The sequence below is a fragment of the Oncorhynchus mykiss genome, chromosome 3 (assembly GCF_013265735.2).
Source record: "Oncorhynchus mykiss isolate Arlee chromosome 3, USDA_OmykA_1.1, whole genome shotgun sequence".
Taxonomy (NCBI): domain Eukaryota; kingdom Metazoa; phylum Chordata; class Actinopteri; order Salmoniformes; family Salmonidae; genus Oncorhynchus; species Oncorhynchus mykiss.
The window spans coordinates 80061738-80081383 of NC_048567.1; the positions used below are offsets into that span (position 1 = coordinate 80061738).

At 43.5% G+C, this 19646-nt stretch overlaps 1 protein-coding gene across 1 annotated transcript in view; it reads right to left on the reverse strand.

Moving 5' to 3' along the window:
• LOC110504879 (syntaxin-binding protein 5-like) overlaps positions 1-19646 on the reverse strand; it is a 240583-nt gene that overhangs the window by 53853 nt on the left and 167084 nt on the right. Inside the window, exons 12-19 of the mRNA XM_036975302.1 lie at positions 17045-17192; positions 16849-16916; positions 16597-16637; positions 14672-14886; positions 13288-13433; positions 12542-12667; positions 8703-8854; positions 1546-1611 (exon numbers count right to left, since the gene is read on the reverse strand). Coding sequence (XP_036831197.1) covers positions 1546-1611; positions 8703-8854; positions 12542-12667; positions 13288-13433; positions 14672-14886; positions 16597-16637; positions 16849-16916; positions 17045-17192 — 962 coding nt within the window. The remainder of the gene's footprint in view (positions 1-1545; positions 1612-8702; positions 8855-12541; positions 12668-13287; positions 13434-14671; positions 14887-16596; positions 16638-16848; positions 16917-17044; positions 17193-19646) is intronic.

Consider the following 19646-nt stretch of genomic DNA (forward strand, 5'->3'; position numbering starts at 1 on the left):
GTGAGAGGTACAGTGTCCATACCCTAGTGACAGGTACAGTGTCCATACCCTAGTGACAGGTACAGTGTCCATACCCTAGTGACAGGTACAGTGTCCATACCCTAGTGACAGGTACAGTGTCCACACCCTAGTGACAGGTACAGTGTCCATACCCTAGTGACAGGCACAGTGTCCATACCCTAGTGACAGGTACAGTGTCCATACCCTAGTGACAGGCACAGTGTCCATACCAGTGACAGGCACAGCGTCCACACCAGTGACAGGTACAGTGTCCATACCCTAGTGACAGGTACAGTGTCCATACCCTAGTGACAGGTACAGTGTCCATAACCAGAGGCTAGGTGTCTGCTGAAATAGACCTGCATCCCAACAGGACCTTCAGCACTGATCAGATATAACAGTCCCGTGAAGGGAGCTGGGGACTGTGTGTGATGTGTGTGTGATGTGTTGTTGGAGCGGTTTACTATTCTCGTGGGAACCAACAGTCCTCCCAACGATAGTAAAACAAGAAAACATTGGAACAAGTGTGGACAGTTAGCATGTCCCCACAAGGAAAAAGGCCATTTTAGGCTTAAGGGTTAGAATTAGGGTTAGGGTTAGTTTAAGGGTTAGGGGTTAGAATTAGGGTTAGGGTTAGTTTAAGGGTTAGGGGTTAGAATTAGGGTTAGAATTAGGGTTAAGTTTAGATTAGGGTTATGGGTTAGAATTAGGGTTAGAATTAGGGATAGGGTTAGGGTTAAGGTTAGTTTAGGGTTAGGGATAGGGGATATGATTTTGAATGTGATTTTGAATGTGTGTGTGTGCAGGGACACACAGGTGTGAGTGAGTGAAGCATTACCTGAGGTGGGTTAGGGTTAGGGTTAGGGTGAGGCAGGGTTAGGGTTAGGGTGAGGGTGAGGGTTAGGGTGAGGCAGGGTTAGGGGTTAGGGTGAGGGTGAGGGTTAGGGGTTAGGCTGAGGGTTAGAGGTTAGGGTGAGGGTTAGGGTTAGAGTGAGGGTTAGGGTTAGGGTGAGGGTTAGGGTGAGGCATTACCTGAGGTGGGTTAGGGTTAGGGGATAGGGTGAGGCATTACCTGAGGTGGGTTAGGGTTAGGGGTTAGGGTGAGGCATTACCTGAGGTGAGGTGGGTTAGGGTTAGGGTTAGGGTGAGGCATTACCTGTGGTGGGTTAGGGTTAGGGGTTAGGGTGAGGCATTACCTGAGGTGAGGTGGGTTAGGGTTAGGGTTAGGGGTTAGGGTTAGGGTGAGGCATTACCTGAGGTGAGATGGGTTAGGGTTAGGTTTAGGGGTTAGGGTTAGGGTGAGGCATTACCTGAGGTGAGATGGGTTAGGGTTAGGGTTAGGGTTAGGGTGAGGCATTACCTGAGGTGAGATGGGTTAGGGTTAGGGTTAGGGGTTAGGGTTAGGGTGAGGCATTACCTGAGGTGAGGTGGGTTAGGGTTAGTGTTAGGGTTAGAGGGTTAGGGTTAGGGTGAGGCATTACCTGAGGTGAGGTGGGTTAGGGTTAGTGTTAGGGTTAGAGGGTTAGGGTTAGGGTGAGGCATTACCTGAGGTGGGTGACTTGCTTCTCTCCATGTCCATGGACACCTGGTTGTCGGACAGTTCCGTTAGGCCTGTCACAGTCAGATTCCAAGAGGAAGAGGATGAGGAAGTGGGATAGAGAGAGACTCCTTAGTCATGGTCATATAAAGAAAGCATGGTGATTCAACAGACAGTTGTCAGTGCTGTAACAGTGTATGTTGCCATGGTAATATAACAATCAGTTGTCAGTGCTTTAACAGTGTCTGTTGCCATGGTGATACAACATGCAGTTGTCAGTGCTGTAACCATCTCTGTTGCCATGGTAATAGACAAATCGGTTGTCAGTGCCGTAACAGTGCTTGTTGCCATGGTGATACAACAGACAGTTGTCAGTGCTCTAACCGTGTCTGTTGCCATGGTGATACAACATACAGTTGCCGGTGCTGTAACCATCTCTGTTGCCATGGTAATAGAACAATTGGTGGCCAGTGCCGTAACAGTGCTTGTTGCCATGGTGATACAATAGACAGTTGTCAGTGCTTTAACAGTGTATGTTGCCATGGTGATACAACATGCAGTTGTCAGTGCTGTAATCATCTCTGTTGCCATGGTAATAGAAACATCGGTTGTCAGTGCCGTAACAGTGCTTGTTGCCATGGTGATACAACCTGCAGTTGTCAGTAGCATAACAGTGTATGTTGCCATGGTGATACAACATGCAGTTGTCAGTAGCATAACAGTGGCTGTTGCCATGGTGATACAACATATAGTTGTCAGTAGCGTAACAGTGTTTGTTGCCATGGTGATACAACATGCAGTTGTCCGTAGCATAACAGTGTCTGTTGCCTTTCTGAGGATGACAACTCTGAACCTGAAGCAACACACAAGATTCAGGAAGTTTCACCCATACATGATGATCCCATATTCACTTCCCACTGGGGGGTAAAAACTGGTTGAGTCAACGTTGTTTCCATGTCATTTCAACCACCAAGATCTCCGATGTGATGATGGTGAATCCATGTTGAAAACTAATTAGATGTGTAAATGTAAAGGCATTGTCTATTGTTTTCCCACCCAACTTTTAACCTAAACCCAATGACATGCTGAAAAATTTTTTTGGTTGATTTCACATTGAATTCACATTAGTCGACAACTTCAAACCAAATGTAAATCCAAACTAGAAGGTGAACTGACGTTCTGTGCCCAGATGGTCGTGCTGTCGTCATCTCACGTTTCTCTACTTATAATTGGCTAAAGACTTCCTGGAAATTGACGATCGCTGTAGCCAGTAATACGTGAATCCACGTTGAAGCTCGGGATCAGCTTAGCACACCATCAGCATGCATGGCAACAAACACCATAGGAAATGAGGCCTGCACTTCAGAGTTTAAACCGCCTCAGTTGCCTTGTTTTTTTTAAAGAGATTCCTCCCTGAGATTGGAAGGTTGGAAGTTCGATTCCCAGCTTAGTCATACCAAAGACTGTATAAATGAGACCTGATGCATCTCTGCTTGGCCCTCAGCATTAAGGATATAGATTTTGGGGTAAGGCCTTACATCCTGTCCAAGGGACGTTGTACAGGAGGCCACCTCGCGTTACAGGAAGCTACCTCGCGCTACAGGAAGCTACCTCGCGCTACAGGAAGCTACCTCGCGCTACAGGAAGCTACCTCGCGTTACAGGAAGCTACCTCGCGCTACAGGAAGCTACCTCGCGCTACAGGAAGCTACCTCGCGCTACAGGAAGCTACCCCGCGCTACAGGAAGCTACCTCGCGCTACAGGAAGCTACCTCGCGCTACAGGAAGCTACCTCGCGCTACAGGAAGCTACCTCACGCTACAGGAAGCTACCTCGCGCTACAGGAAGCTACCTCGCGCTACAGGAAGCTACCTCACGCTACAGGAAGCTATCTCAAGGTAGGGCGTCATTGTAAATAAGAATTTGTTCTTAACTGACTTGCCTCGTTAAATAAAGGTCAAATAAAAAATAAATATATACTTTTGGTACTTAAGTATATTTTAGCAAGAACATTTTCTTTTGACACTTAATTAAAGTATATTTAAAACCAAAAAACTGTTCTACTTTTACTCAAATAATATTTTACTGGGTGACTTTCACTTTTACTTAAGTCATTTTCTATTAAGGTATCTTCATGAAATAATTTTCTAATCGTTTCAGTCTAAACAGGACCGTCTGAAATGGAAGGCAATGCCAATTCAGACGGTTAAAATATATACGCCGTGCAGTGCAAGCCTCATTCAAATAGACAAACACAAATTATAAAGATGGAACAAAGACCTCGTCACAGAGTGATGAAGCAAACTCATGTGAAATCTAAACTTTAGTATTTTAGTTAATTAAATTAAATCTTTACAGTCTACCGGTAGCATTAGACCAGCGTCTTCGAATTATGGGCAATGTTGCGTTTCATAAATAAATCATCATAATTTCCCTCGTGTGTTGTATTTTCATATTTCAAAAGTACATTGTTATAACTGAGTAACTTTGCTGGGACAAAACTCAGCTGAGAAGTTTTAATTCAATCCATGACTTTGATCAACTGCAGTTGGAAAAGAAAGAATGACGTAATTAATCAAATTAATGGTAATTTAAAAAATAAATCACATTAAATATCTCACAAAGAAGTCGATCATGATCCAAATATTGACTTAGCTATAAAAGGTGCACATAATATTTATAATACAATGTTTGAATGTCTTTGTCATGATTTGTAATTTCAATCACTCATATCTTCTGTGCTTCCTTTTTGCAATGTACATACTGTGGCTTGGCTATTTGACATTTAGTCATTTCATAAACGAGATACACGTTTCTAACGGGACCTTGGCAAAAGGACCTACTATATTGAGATAGCTGGACTAGTGGGATTGAACATGACACAGGTTCTGATAAAGCCGTGGCATTTAATTCGATAGCGGTTGCGCTGACACCGGGATTTGTCTTTAACTCTTGGGGAGTTGCTTCAGAGCTGTTTCAGTAAAAATCTATGTCATTCCAATCATCTCTCTAGTACGGCCCCTTGCCACTATCCTCTTGCCCCCTTAACTCCTTGTCCCACTTCGTCCCTTCACCCCTTGTCTCCTTGCCTTGAGGATCACCTGACTTACTCTGATAGGACTTGCGGATCCTTTTCTTTGAATCTGAATAAAAGTGAGACAGGCTACGCATGCAAAAGTCTTTAGGTAGGTTCACATGCCCATACCAGCAGCCATAGACACCAAGAGGGAGGGAGGAGGAGGAAGAGGAGGAGGGAGAGAGAACACATGCCCATACCAGCAGCCATAGACACCAAGAGGGAGGGAGGAAGGAGGAAGAGGAGGAAGAGGAGGAGGGAGAGAGAGAGAGAAGAACACATGCCCATACCAGCAGCCATAGACACCAAGAGGGAGGGAGGAAGGAGGAAGAGGAGGAAGAGGAGGAGGGAGAGAGAGAGAGAAGAACACATGCCCATACCAGCAGCCATAGACACCAAGAGGGAGGGAGGAGGGAGGAGGAGGAAGAGGAGGAGGGAGAGAGAACACATGCCCATACCAGCAGCCATAGACACCAAGAGGGAGGGAGGAAGGAGGAAGAGGAGGAAGAGGAGGAGGGAGAGAGAGAGAGAGAAGAACACATGCCCATACCAGCAGCCATAGACACCAAGAGGGAGGGAGGAGGGAGGAGGAGGAAGAGGAGGAGGGAGAGAGAACACATGCCCATACCAGCAGCCATAGACACCAAGAGGGAGGGAGGAAGGAGGAGGAGGAAGAGGAGGAGGGAGAGAGAGAGAGAAGAACACATGCCCATACCAGCAGCCGTAGACACCAAGAGGGAGGGAGGAGGGAGGAGGAGGAAGAGGAGGAGGGAGAGAGAGAGAAGAACACATGCCCATACCAGCAGCCGTAGACACCAAGAGGGAGGGAGGAGGGAGGAGGAGGAAGAGGAGGAGGGAGAGAGAGAGAGAATAACACATGCCCATACCAGCAGCCGTAGACACCAAGAGGGAGGGAGGAGGGAGGAGGAGGAAGAGGAGGAGGGAGAGAGAGAGAAGAACACATGCCCATACCAGCAGCCATAGACACCAAGAGGGAGGGAGGAAGGAGGAGGAGGAAGAGGAGGAGGGAGAGAGAAGAACACATGCCCATACCAGCAGCCATAGACACCAAGAGGGAGGGAGGAAGGAGGAGGAGGAAGAGGAGGAGGGAGAAAGAGAGAAGAACACAAGGCCCATACCAGCAGCCATAGACACCAAGAGGGAGGAGGAGGAAGAGAGAGAGAGAGAGAGAGAGAGAGAGAGAGAGAAGAACACAAGGCCCAGAGTGAAAAGGAAAGTGAAGGCAAGCAGAAACCCAGTTAGTGTATAGTGGAGAAACCCAAAAGATCAACTCAGAACAGTAAATAAATTGAGGGGGAGGGAGAAAAAACTCTGATTGGCTGGAGCTGATTGGCTCCCAAGTGGGTGGGTCTATGCCCTCCCAGGACCACCCATGGCTGCACCCCTGCCCAGTCATGTGAAACCCATAGATTAGGGCCTAATGAATATTACTATTGACTGATGTCCTTACATTAATTGTAAGTCAGTAGTTGAAATTGTTCCATTTTGCTTTGACATTTTTCTTCAGTATAGATTCAATCTCGGGGGGCGATTTGCAAATTGGCTACTTTGAAAAATCTGAAATAGAAAATATATTTTGATTTGTTTAAGACTTTTTTGGTTACTACATGATTCCATATGTGTTATTTCATAGTGTTGATGTCTTCACTTGTATTTTACAACGTAGAAAATAGTAAAAAGAAAGAAAAACCCTGAATGATTTGACTGATTTGACTGATACTGTATATACCTCTCCATAATGCGTGGGAATACTTTGGAAACATTTTCCAAATGAAAAACATTTGGACCTGATTTGATGTTGTTTTTGCAGTCTTACTTCCACCCTAAAAATTTTTTTTTTTTGGGGGGGGCAAATAAAATCACCCGCAGGCCAAATTGGGCCGGCGGCCAACAGTTTGGGGAACCCTGGTCTAAGATATGCTAAGAGATGCTTCGGTAGGTCTTATCTAAGAGTAGTGCTCAAGCAAAAGTGACTGAAAGAACCACAACACGCACATGACGCCACCGTGGTATGCAGCCGGTCACATGCACCTCACGTGGTTGTTTGTGAATGGTGGTGTGTTTTGTTTTGTTTATGTATTGTAGTGAGGCAGAGAGGTTAGGAGAAGAGACAGAGAGGTTTGGAGAAGAGACAGAGAGGTTAGGAGAAGAGACAGAGAGGTTAGGAGAAGAGACAGAGAGGTTTGGAGAAGAGACAGAGAGGTTAGGAGAAGAGACAGAGAGGTTAGGAGAAGAGACAGAGAGGTTTGGAGAAGAGACCGAGAGGTTAGGAGAAGAGACCAAGACGTTAGGAGAAGAGACAGAGGTTAGGAGAAGAGATAGAGAGGTTAGGAGAAGAGACAGAGAGGTTTGGAGAAGAGACAGAGAGGTTTGGAGAAGAGACAGAGAGGTTTGGAGAAGAGACAGAGAGGTTAGGAGAAGAGACAGAGAGGTTTGGATAAGAGACCGAGAGGTTAGGAGAAGAGACCAAGACGTTAGGAGAAGAGACAGAGGTTAGGAGAAGAGATAGAGAGGTTAGGAGAAGAGACAGATAGGTTTGGATAAGAGACCGAGAGGTTAGGAGAAGAGACTAAGACGTTAGGAGAAGAGACTAAGACGTTAGGAGAAGAGACAAAGAGGTTTGGAGAAGAGACAGAGAGGTTAGGAGAAGAGACAGAGAGGTTAGGAGAAGAGACAGAGAGGTTTGGATAAGAGACCGAGAGGTTTGGAGAAGAGACAGAGAGGTTTGGAGAAGAGACATAGAGGTTTGGAGAAGAGACAGAGAGGTTTGGAGAAGAGACAGAGAGGTTAGGAGAAGAGACAGAGAGGCTAGGAGAAGAGACAGAGAGGCTTGGAGAAGAGACAGAGAGGTTTGGAGAAGAGACAGAGAGGTTTGGAGAAGAGACAGAGAGGTTTGGAGAAGAGACAGAGAGGTTTGGAGAAGAGACAGATAGGTTTGGAGAAGAGACAGAGAGGTTTGGAGAAGAGACAGAGAGGTTTGGAGAAGAGACAGAGAGGTTTGGAGAAGAGACAGAGAGGTTAGGAGAAGAGACAGAGAGGTTAGGAGAAGAGACAGAGAGGTTAGGAGAAGAGACAGAGAGGCTAGGAGAAGAGACAGAGAGGCTAGGAGAAGAGACAGAGAGGTTTGGAGAAGAGACAGAGAGGTTTGGAGAAGAGACAGAGAGGTTAGGAGAAGAGACAGAGAGGTTAGGAGAAGAGACAGAGAGGCTAGGAGAAGAGACAGAGAGGTTAGGAGAAGAGACAGAGAGGTTAGGAGAAGAGACAGAGAGGCTAGGAGAAGAGACAGAGAGGTTAGGAGAAGAGACAGAGAGGTTAGGAGAAGAGACAGAGAGGCTAGGAGAAGAGACAGAGAGGTTAGGAGAAGAGACAGAGAGGTTAGGAGAAGAGACAGAGAGGTTAGGAGAAGAGACAGAGAGGTTAGGAGATGAGACAGAGAGGTTAGGAGAAGAGACAGAGAGGTTTGGATAAGAGACCGAGAGGTTAGGAGAAGAGACCAAGACGTTAGGAGAAGAGACAGAGGTTAGGAGAAGAGACAGAGAGGTTAGGAGAAGAGACAAAGAGGTTAGGAGAAGAGACAGAGAGGTTTGGAGAAGAGACAGAGAGGTTTGGAGAAGAGACAGAGAGGTTAGGAGAAGAGACAGAGAGGCTAGGAGAAGAGACAGAGAGGCTAGGAGAAGAGACAGAGGTTAGGAGAAGAGACAGAGGTTAGGAGAAGAGACAGAGAGGTTAGGAGAAGAGACAGAGAGGTTAGGAGAAAAGACAGACAGGTTAGGAGAAGAGACAGGAAAGAGAAAGAAAGGACAACTGAGATAAGATTAAGACAGAAATGGAGAGTGAGGTCATGACAGATACCAGAAAGATAAAAAGAAAATGGGAGAAGAGAGAGACAGAGAGATGTAGAGAGAGGGAGAAATTGTTGATACAGTATGTCTATGTGTGTGAACATACCAGTACATGTGATTACTGTACATTTATGTGTATAGTATATGCATTTGTATTTGAGTGTGTGTGTGTGTGTGTGTATGTGTGTGTGTTGTATGTGCGAGGAACATGGGGCGTGTTCCCCTACCTGAGGTGGACTGTCTGTTTTTGCGTGGGGAGCGTGTGAGGCGTTGGTAGGGGTCAGCAGCTCCGTACAGGTCCAACGTGCTCACACACATCAGGATGGTCTTCTGAATGTAGTCCACCACCACTAGACCATTGCAGCTCCCAAACGCTAGACTGACACACAGAAACACACACAGAAACACACACAGAAACACAGAGCAAGTCTAGTTAGTGTGAAATGGAACGGAGTAACTGAAAGAACACGAGGTTCTGCACCCATAACCTGAAGAATAGTTCCTATCTAATGTAATTGGCATCTTAGTATATATAGTACTGTTCACTCTTAGGGGGGGGGGGGGGGGGGGGGGGGGGGGGTAACGAGTGGATGACAGAGGAGCCTCTTAAAGAAGAAGTTACAGGTCTGTGAGAGCCAGAAATCTTGCTGGTTTGTAGGTGACCAAATACTTATTTTCCACCATAATTTGCAAATAAATTCATTAAAAATCCTACAAAGTGATTTTCTGGATTTTTTTCTCCTCATTTTGTCTGTCATAGTTGAAGTGTACCTATGATGAAAATTACAGGCCTCTCATCTTTTTAAGTGGGAGAACTTGCACAATTGGTGGCTGACAAACTACTTTTTTGCCCCACTGTACATATATGAAACATACATATATTGATTCCAATGTACACTAGAACATCACTTTAGATTGCAGCTCAATATACTGAGACATAACCCCAGTGTATATACTGTTTCTTTCATACCAAGTGGTATGCAGATGTAGAGACATAACCCCAGTGTATATACTGTTTCTTTCATACCAAGTGGTATGCAGATGTAGAGACATTACCCCAGAGTATATACTGTTTCTTTCATACCAAGTGGTATGCAGATGTAGAGACATTACCCCAGTGTATATACTGCTTCTTTCATACCAAGTGGTATGCAGATGTAGAGACATAACCCCAGTGTATATACTGTTTCTTTCATACCAAGTGGTATGCAGATGTAGAGACATAACCCCAGTGTATATACTGTTTCTTTCATACCAAGTGGTATGCAGATGTAGAGACATAACCCCAGTGTATATACTGTTTCTTTCATACCAAGTGGTATGCAGATGTAGAGACATAACCCCACTGTTTCTTTCATACCAAGTGGTATGCAGATGTAGAGACATAACCCCAGTGTATATACTGCTTCTTTCATACCAAGTGGTATGCAGATGTAGAGACATAACCCCAGTGTATATACTGTTTCTTTCATACCAAGTGGTATGCAGATGTAGAGACATAACCCCAGTGTATATACTGTTTCTTTCATACCAAGTGGTATGCAGATGTAGAGACATAACCCCAGTGTATATACTGTTTCTTTCATACCAAGTGGTATGCAGATGTAGAGACATAACCCCAGTGTATATACTGTTTCTTTCATACCAAGTGGTATGCAGATGTAGATGCAGATAAGCCCAGTGTATATACTGTTTCTTTCATACCAAGTGGTATGCAGATGTAGAGACATAACCCCAGTGTATATACTGTTTCTTTCATACCAAGTGGTATGCAGATGTAGAGACATAACCCCAGTGTATATACTGTTTCTTTCATACCAAGTGGTATGCAGATGTAGATGCAGATAAGCCCAGTGTATATACTGCTTCTTTCATACCAAGTGGTATGCAGATGTAGATGCAGATAAGCCCAGTGTATATACTGTTTCTTTCATACCAAGTGGTATGCAGATGTAGATGCAGATAACCTCAGTGTATGTGTAGGGGTGAAAACCTACAGTACCAGTGCCAAGACAGTATACAGAACAAACTGAAGAGATGACTAAAATCCACTTTAACGAATGAATAGCTTCAGGGGAGCACGGTTAGTGACCTTGTCTGTGTATGCCTCCAGCACTGTAGACTCTTATTTTATTTTTTTTAAGAGCTGCGAATGTATCAACTTTTTCGACCAAACTCTGGAAAACATAAGCTTGGTAATGGCCTTGAGGCTTTTCTATTGATTAACTGTAGAGAAGCAGCCAAGGAGGAATCAAAGTTTCTCTCCTCTGTCAAAACAGCCTCTTTTCCCAGAAAACCAGACACTTTTTTTTCAAAACTTTTTTGAATCATGTTTCACCGATTACAGTTTCCTTCTGCTACGGTTAAATTATAGATGAGTGGGTGAAATGAAATATGTATTAGTGTATTTAGGCGTATGCTTTATTCAATTTATTAGAAAATAGCTGCTGGGATGATGAATAAAGAGGCAGAGAGGGACTGAGACAGAAAGGGACAGAGAGAGAGAGAGGGACAGAGACAGAGAGAGAGAGAGGGACAGAGACAGAGGGACAGAGAGAGAGAGGGACTGAGACAGAAAGGGACAGAGAGAGAGAGGGACAGAGACACAGAGAGAGAGAGGGACAGAGACAGAGGGACAGAGAGAGAGAGAGAGAGAGAGAGAGAGAGAGAGAGAGAGAGAGAGAGAGAGAGAGAGAGAGAGAGAGAGAGAGAGGGACAGAAACAGAGAGGGACAGAGAGAGACAGAGAGAGAGAGAGGGACAGAGACAGAAAGGGACAGAGAGAGAGAGAGGGACAGAGACAGAGAGAGAGAGAGAGAGACAGAGACAGAGGGACAGAGAGAGAGAGAGAGAGAGAGAGAGAGAGAGAGAGAGAGAGAGAGAGAGAGAGGGACAGAAACAGAGAGGGACAGAGAGAGAGAGAGGGACAGAGACAGAGAGAGAGAGAGGGACAGAGACAGAGGGACAGAGAGAGAGAGAGAGAGAGAGAGAGAGAGGGACAGAAACAGAGAGGGACAGAGAGAGACAGAGAGAGAGAGAGAGAGGGAGAGAGAGGGACAGAGACCGAGAGGGACAGAGACGGAAAGGGACAGAGAGAGAGAGAGGGACAGAGACAGAGAGAGAGAGAGGGACAGAGACAGAGGGACAGAGAGGGACAGAGACAGAGGGACAGAGAGAGAGAGAGAGAGAGAGAGAGAGAGAGAGAGAGAGAGAGAGACAGAGACAGAGACAGAGAGAGAGAGAGGGACAGAGACAGAGAGAGAGAGAGGGACAGAGACAGAGGGACAGAGAGAGAGAGAGAGAGAGAGAGAGAGAGAGAGAGAGAGAGAGAGGGACTGAGACAGAAAGGGACAGAGAGAGAGAGAGGGACAGAGACAGAGAGAGAGAGAGGGATAGAGACAGAGGGACAGAGAGAGAGAGAGAGAGAGACAGAAACAGAGAGGGACAGAGAGAGACAGAGAGAGAGAGAGAGGGGGAGAGAGAGGGACAGAGACAGAGAGGGACAGAGACAGAGAGGGACAGAGAGAGAGAGAGTGAGAGAGAGAGAGAGAGAGAGAGAGAGGGAGAGAGAGAGGGACAGAAAGAGAGAGAGGCAGAGAGACAGAGGGACAGAGACAGAGAGGGACAGAGAGAGAGAGAGAGAGAGAGAGAGAGAGAGAGAGAGAGAGAGAGAGAGAGAGAGAGAGAGAGAGAGGGACAGAGACAGAGAGGGACAGAAGAGAGGAAGAGGAGAGAAGAGGAGAGGAAGAGGGGAGGGGAGGGAAGAGGAAGAGGGGAGGGGAGGAGATAAGAGGAGAGGAGAGGAAGAGAGGAGAGAAGAGGAGAGGAGAGGAAGGGAGGAGAGTAGAGGAGAGGAAGAGAGGAGAGGAGAGCAGAGGAGAGCAGAGGAGAGGAGAGGAGAGGAGAGGAGAGGAGAGGAGAGGAGAGGAGAGGAGAGGAGAGGAGAGGAGAGGAGAAAAGTGTGTGAGTGGAAAAACAGTGTGAGGGGAGAGATGGATGTGAGTGTGAGTGTGGAAGTGAGAAGTAGAAAGCGTTTAGAGACACACAGAGAGCCGAGAGTCACTCACAGGCCATAGGCAGAGTTGATATCCAGGCTGGTGATCTGCTGGGGGGGCTCTCTATCCACCCATTGCAGCTGCATCACCAACTCAGCCTGGTACCCCGGGGGCATGCGCACTGGACGACTCTTCACCCTGACATACAGAGAGGGAGGGAGGGGGGGATAGAGGGGAAAGACAGTTTGAAAGTTAATGTAGAGGAGAAGGAGAGTTTCGCCAATAACAATTTTACCATCACAGCGACACCTTGGTAGACCCTGTTGAGGTGTCTGACAGCGACACCTTGGTAGACCCTGTTGAGGTGTCTGACAGCAACACCTTGGTAGACCATGTTGAGGTGTCTGACAGCGACACCTTGGTAGACCATGTTGAGGTGTCTGACAGCGACACCTTGGTAGACCCTGTTGAGGTGTCTGACAGCAACACCTTGGTAGACCATGTTGAGGTGTCTGACAGCGACACCTTGGTAGACCATGTTGAGGTGTCTGACAGCGACACCTTGGTAGACCCTGTTGAGGTGTCTGACAGCAACACCTTGGTAGACCCTGTTGAGGTGTCTGACAGCAACACCTTGGTAGACCCTGTTGAGGTGTCTGACAGCAACACCTTGGTAGACCCTGTTGAGGTGTCTGACAGCGACACCTTGGTAGACCCTGTTGAGGTGTCTGACAGCAACACCTTGGTAGACCATGTTGAGGTGTCTGACAGCGACACCTTGGTAGACCCTGTCGAGGTGTATGACAGAAGTGACTCACTTGCGGTAGTGGAGGCTGTCTTGTGATCCGTTGCTGGGGCTACCGGGCATCTGGGGGGAGTGGGAACTGGGGTCTGAGAAACACTGGTCTGTCTCTGACAGGGAGATGATGTCCTCTGAATCAAACTGCAGACGCACTTCTAGAGACTGTGGATTAGATTAGATGATATTAGATGTATTATCCACAGGGGGAAAGTTGTGTGGTGCTTCAAAAGACAAAAAGACAAATACAAATTAATAAATACTGTAGTAAAAAAGAGAGTAGAATATAAATATAGTATTTAATGTAGTATTTTGCAGACTGTAAAACACTGTAGTGTTTTGTGGACTATGCTATACTGCAGTATTTACAGTAGTATTTTGCAGACTGTAGTATACTGTAGTATTTACTGTAGTGTTTTGCAGACTGTAGTATACTATAGTAATTACTGTATTATTTTGCAGACTGTAGTATACTGTAGTATTTACTGTAGTGTTTTGCAGACTGTAGTATACTGTAGTATTTACTGTAGTGTTTTGCAGACTGTAGTATTTACTGTAGTGTTTTGCAGACTGCAGTATACTGTAGTATTTACTGTAGTGTTTACTCAAGTGTTTTCATTTGTTATCTTTGACATTGAAGTGGGGGGGGGGGGGCTTTCTCCTTGAGAAAACCTACTGAACAAGACGCTAAAATAGCACATTTTCCATAACCTGTTGGTAGGTAGGACTGGGTTCTGAACAGAGAGTTCAGAGCTCCTGCTCTAATCTATAGGAACAAAATGTATGGTCTATACTTGTCACGTAGGTTTCTCACTCACGGGTGACACAAATTGGGATATTGGGGAGGGGATATGCAAATTAGAATACTGTAGTGCTACCTATAATTAAACAAGTGTGCGGACTGAACTGTTTTTGCAGACATTTCTGTAGTATTTACTACAGAGTTTTTGTGTAGATAATACTGTAGTATTTACTACAGAGTTTTTGTGTAGATAATACTGTAGTATTTTTGTGTGGATAATACTGTAGTATTTACTACAGAGTTTTTGTGTAGATAATACTGTAGTATTTTTGTGTAGATAATACTGTAGTATTTACTACAGAGTTTTTGTGTAGATAATACTGTAGTATTTACTACAGAGTTTTTGTGTGGATAATACTGTAGTATTTACTACAGAGTTTTTGTGTAGATAATACTGTAGTATTTTTGTGTAGATAATACTGTAGTATTTACTGCAGAGTTTTTGTGTAGATAATACTGTAGTATTTACTACAGAGTTTTTGTGTGGATAATACCATAGTATTTACTGCAGAGTTTTTGTGTGGATAATACTGTAGTATTGTAGTTGAATCAGCTGTACTGACTGGGGAAGCGGGTTAGGAAACATCTCTCATCCACTCACCACTATCTCTGCGTTGGCGTCGTGTTTGCTGAAGCGGTAGAGGATGACGTGGGCAGAGATGCCCACCACACAGAAGAGACGGCTCTGCGGGCACCAGCGGACCATCTGAATGGCGTAAGGGTCCTCCTCTACCTGCTCGACCGCCCGGCCTTCACCCGCATTGGGGTTCTCAAACACCTTAGACGTCTTCAGCTTGTACAGCATCTGCAGTGTAACTGGTCACACAAAGAGTCTAGTTTATGAATGCAAAAATGTAGTTCTTATGTAATTAGAATCAGTGTTCTTTATAAGAATTAGAGAACTGTTAGTATTGATGATAATATAGTAGTGGTAGTATTGCAGGGTATTGTTGCTAATATTGTAGTGCTGGTATTGTAGAGTATTGTTGATAATATAGTAGTGCTAGTATTGTAGAGTATTGTTGATAAAATAGCAGTGCTAGTATTGATGATAATATAGCAGTGTTAATATTGGTATTGTTGATAATTTATTTAACTAGGCAAGTCAGTTAAGAACAAATTCTTATTTTCAATGACGGCCTAGGAACAGTGGGTTAACTGCCTGTTCAGGGGCAGAACGACAGATTTGTACCTTGTCAGCTCGGGGATTTGCAACCTTTCGGTTACTAGTCCAACGCTCTAACCGCTACCCTGCCGCCCCAGTGTTGACGTGTAATCTGCAGAGTGTTGATGTGTAATAATGTAGTATTGTTGAATATGGTTACCAATATAGTATTGTTGATAATATAGCAGTGTTGATAATATAGTATTGTTGAATATTGTTGATAATATAGTATTGTTGACAATATAGTATTGTTGATAATATAGTATTGTTGAATATTGTTGATAATATAGTATTGTTGACAATATAGTATTGTTGAATATTGTTGATAATATAGTATTGTTAATAATATAGTATTGTTGAATATTGTTGATAATATAGTATTGTCGATAATATAGTATTGTTGATAATATAGTATTGTTGAATATTGTTGATAATATAGTATTGTTGAATATTGTTGATAATATAGCATTGTTGATTATATAGTATTGTTGATAATATAGTATTGTTGAATATTGTTGATAATAGTATTGTCGATAATATAGTATTGTTTAAAAGTGTTGCTAATATAGTATTGTTGATACTATAGTATTGTTGAATATCGGTGATAGTATAGTATTGTTGATACTATAGTATTGTTGAATATTGTTGATACTATAGCATTGTTGATAATATAGTATTGTTGATAATATAGTATTGTTAACTATTGTTGATAGTATAGTATTGTTGATACTATAGTAGTGTTGATAAGATAGTATTGTTGCATATTGTTGATATGATAGTATTGTTGATAATATAGTATTGTTGAATATTGTTGGTAATATAGTATTGTTGAATATTGTTGATTATATAGTATTTGTGCATATTGTTGACAATAAAGTATTGTTGATAATATAGTATAGTTGAATATTGTTGATAATATAGTATTGTTGACAATATAGTATTGTTGAAAATATAGTATCGTTGAACATTGTTGATAGTATTGTTGATAATATAGTATTGTTGAATATTGTCGATAGTATAGTATTGTTGATAAGATAGTATTGTTGATAATATAGTATTTTTGATAATATAGTATTGTTGATAATATGTTATCGTTGAATATTGTTGAAACTATAGTATTGTTGATACTATAGTATCATTGAATATTGTTGATAATATAGTATTGTTGATACTACAGTATTGTTGTTAATATAGTATTGGTGATGCTACAGTATTGGTGATAATATAGTATTGGTGATAATATAGTATTGGTGATGCTACAGTATTGGTGATAATATAGTATTGTTGATACTGTAGTATTGTTGATAATATAGTCGTGTTAGTATTGTAACATAAGAAAGGAAGGGAGAGAGTGAACTTACTAGCAGATGCGTCCCAAAACTTTACGGTTCCATCTGCGTGTCTGAATAAAGAATAAAAGATGGGGGCAAAGGTCAAGAGAACAGTCCGTGTCCAATCCTGAATGAGACACTGCTTTCATCAACAACAAACACAAAGGGGAGCAGAGGAAAACTTTATTACTTCCTGTCTGAATGAATGGAACCAGCCCGCTGCGTGTTAGTTCACACACTTTGACAACAAAGTCTCCAACAGTACGGAACCCACTGACTCACCCTGTGACGATAACCTCTGGGTAGGTCTGTGAGCCTAATGTCCACGTACCGCCACTCACTGGCCACTCCTGTCAGGAATAAGACAGTTGGTCAATGGACTGAAAAGTTCCCCAAACGGAATTGAGCTTTTTTGTTGTTGTTCGCTTTAGTTTTACTTTGTCATTGTCTGACCTATGACCTATGACCTGTAGCGTACCTTGTGGCTGTAGCCGGTCTTCTTCTGCTTGGCTCCTACGGAGTAGAGGACTGGGATGATATCCGGGGGGCACTCGGCGAAGTAGGCTGTACAGGTGACAGGAGACTCGTGGATGTCCATGGGGTATGGGGTCTCAAAGATGGGGAAACTTGCAACAGGAGAAGGGGAAAGAAAAATGATACAATGTGCATGTCGAGTTCTCACAGGGAAGTACGTGTGTGTGTGTGTGTGTGTGTGTGTGTGTGTGTGTGTGTGTGTGTGTGTGTGTGTGTGTGTGTGTGTGTGTGTGACTGCTACAGAACGTTATCACCAACATTTTTGAAATGACAAATAACCAAAAGGTCCAATATGTTATAACTGTGAGTAGTGTAGTTTGTGGATATCCAATGGGCATCTGATGGATATTTCAACCTTTTGGTGGTAGCAGAGCAGAACACCACCCAAGACACCACTTCAATACATTCCCAGCAGCTAATTGTCCAAGCACTATTCCATATCAACGCTGTAATTATGTAAACACAGCGTCATAAACTACGGAGGAATAGTTTAGATCTCCATGCCTTTTCTTCATCTCCCTCCCTCAGAGTGTTGATGTGTAACCTGCAGTTTTATGTGGTAGGATGCTGTCTGGGACTATTGTCGTTTTATGTGGTAGGATGCTGTCTGGGACTAATATAGTTTTATGTGGTAGGATGCTGTCTGGGACTATTGTAGTTTTATGTGGTAGGATGCTGTCTGGGACTACTATAGTTTTATGTGGTAGGATACTGTCTGGGACTAATATAGTTGTGATGTGGTAGGATGCTGTCTGGGACTACTATAGTTTTATGTGGTATGATGCTGTCTGGGACTATTATAGTTTTATGTGGTAGGATGCTGTCTGGGACTTTTGTAGTTGTGATGTGGTAGGATGCTGTCTGGGACTATTATAGTTTTATGTGGTAGGATGCTGTCTGGGACTTTTGTAGTTGTGATGTGGTAGGATGCTGTCTGGGACTATTATAGTTTCATGTGGTATGATGCTGTCTGGGACTATTATAGTTTTATGTGGTAGGATGCGGCCTGGGACTATTATAGTTTTATGTGGTAGGATGCTGTCTGGGACTATTATAGTTTTATGTGGTAGGATGCTGTCTGGGACTAATATAGTGGTGATGTGGTAGGATGCTGTCTGGGACTATTATAGTTTTATGTGGTAGGATGCTGTCTGGGACTATTATAGTTTTATGTGGTAGGATGCTGTCTGGGGCTATTATAGTTTTATGTGGTAGGATGCTGTCTGGGACTATTATAGTTTTATGTGGTAGGATGCTGTCTGGGACTATTATAGTTTTATGTGGTAGGATGCTGTCTGGGACTAATATAGTTTTATGTGGTAGGATGCTGTCTGGGACTATTGTAGTTTTATGTGGTAGGATGCTGTCTGGGACTACTATAGTTTTATGTGGTAGGATACTGTCTGGGACTAATATAGTTGTGATGTGGTAGGATGCTGTCTGGGACTGCTATAGTTTTATGTGGTATGATGCTGTCTGGGACTATTATAGTTTTATGTGGTAGGATGCTGTCTGGGGCTATTATAGTTTTATGTGGTAGGATGCTGTCTGGGACTATTATAGTTTTATGTGGTAGGATGCTGTCTAGGACTATTATAGTTTTATGTGGTAGGATGCTGTCTGGGACTATTATAGTTTTATGTGGTAGGATGCTGTCTGGGACTAATATAGTTTTATGTGGTAGGATGCTGTCTGGGACTATTGTCGTTTTATGTGGTAGGATGCTGTCTGGGACTAATATAGTTTTATGTGGTAGGATACTGTCTGGGACTAATATAGTTGTGATGTGGTAGGATGCTGTCTGGGACTACTATAGTTTTATGTGGTATGATGCTGTCTGGGACTATTATAGTTTTATGTGGTAGGATGCTGTCTGGGACTTTTGTAGTTGTGATGTGGTAGGATGCTGTTTGGGACTACTATAGTTTTATGTGGTAGGATACTGTCTGGGACTAATATAGTTGTGATGTGGTAGGATGCTGTCTGGGACTACTATAGTTTTATGTGGTATGATGCTGTCTGGGACTATTATAGTTTTATGTGGTAGGATGCTGTCTGGGACTTTTGTAGTTGTGATGTGGTAGGATGCTGTCTGGGACTACTATAGTTTCATGTGGTATGATGCTGTCTGGGACTACTATAGTTTTATGTGGTAGGATGCTGTCTGGGACTATTATAGTTGTGATGTGGTAGGATGCTGTCTGGGACTATTATAGTTTGATGTGGTAGGATGCGGCCAGGGACTATTATAGTTTTATGTGGTAGGATGCTGTCTGGGACTATTATAGTTTTATGTGGTAGGATGCTGTCTGGGACTAATATAGTGGTGATGTGGTAGGATGCTGTCTGGGACTATTATAGTTGTGATGTGGTAGGATGCTGTCTGGGACTATTATAGTTTGATGTGGTAGGATGCGGCCAGGGACTATTATAGTTTTATGTGGTAGGATACTGTCTGGGACTATTATAGTTTTATGTGGTAGGATGCTGTCTGGGACTATTATAGTTTTATGTGGTAGGATGCTGTCTGGGACTATTATAGTTTT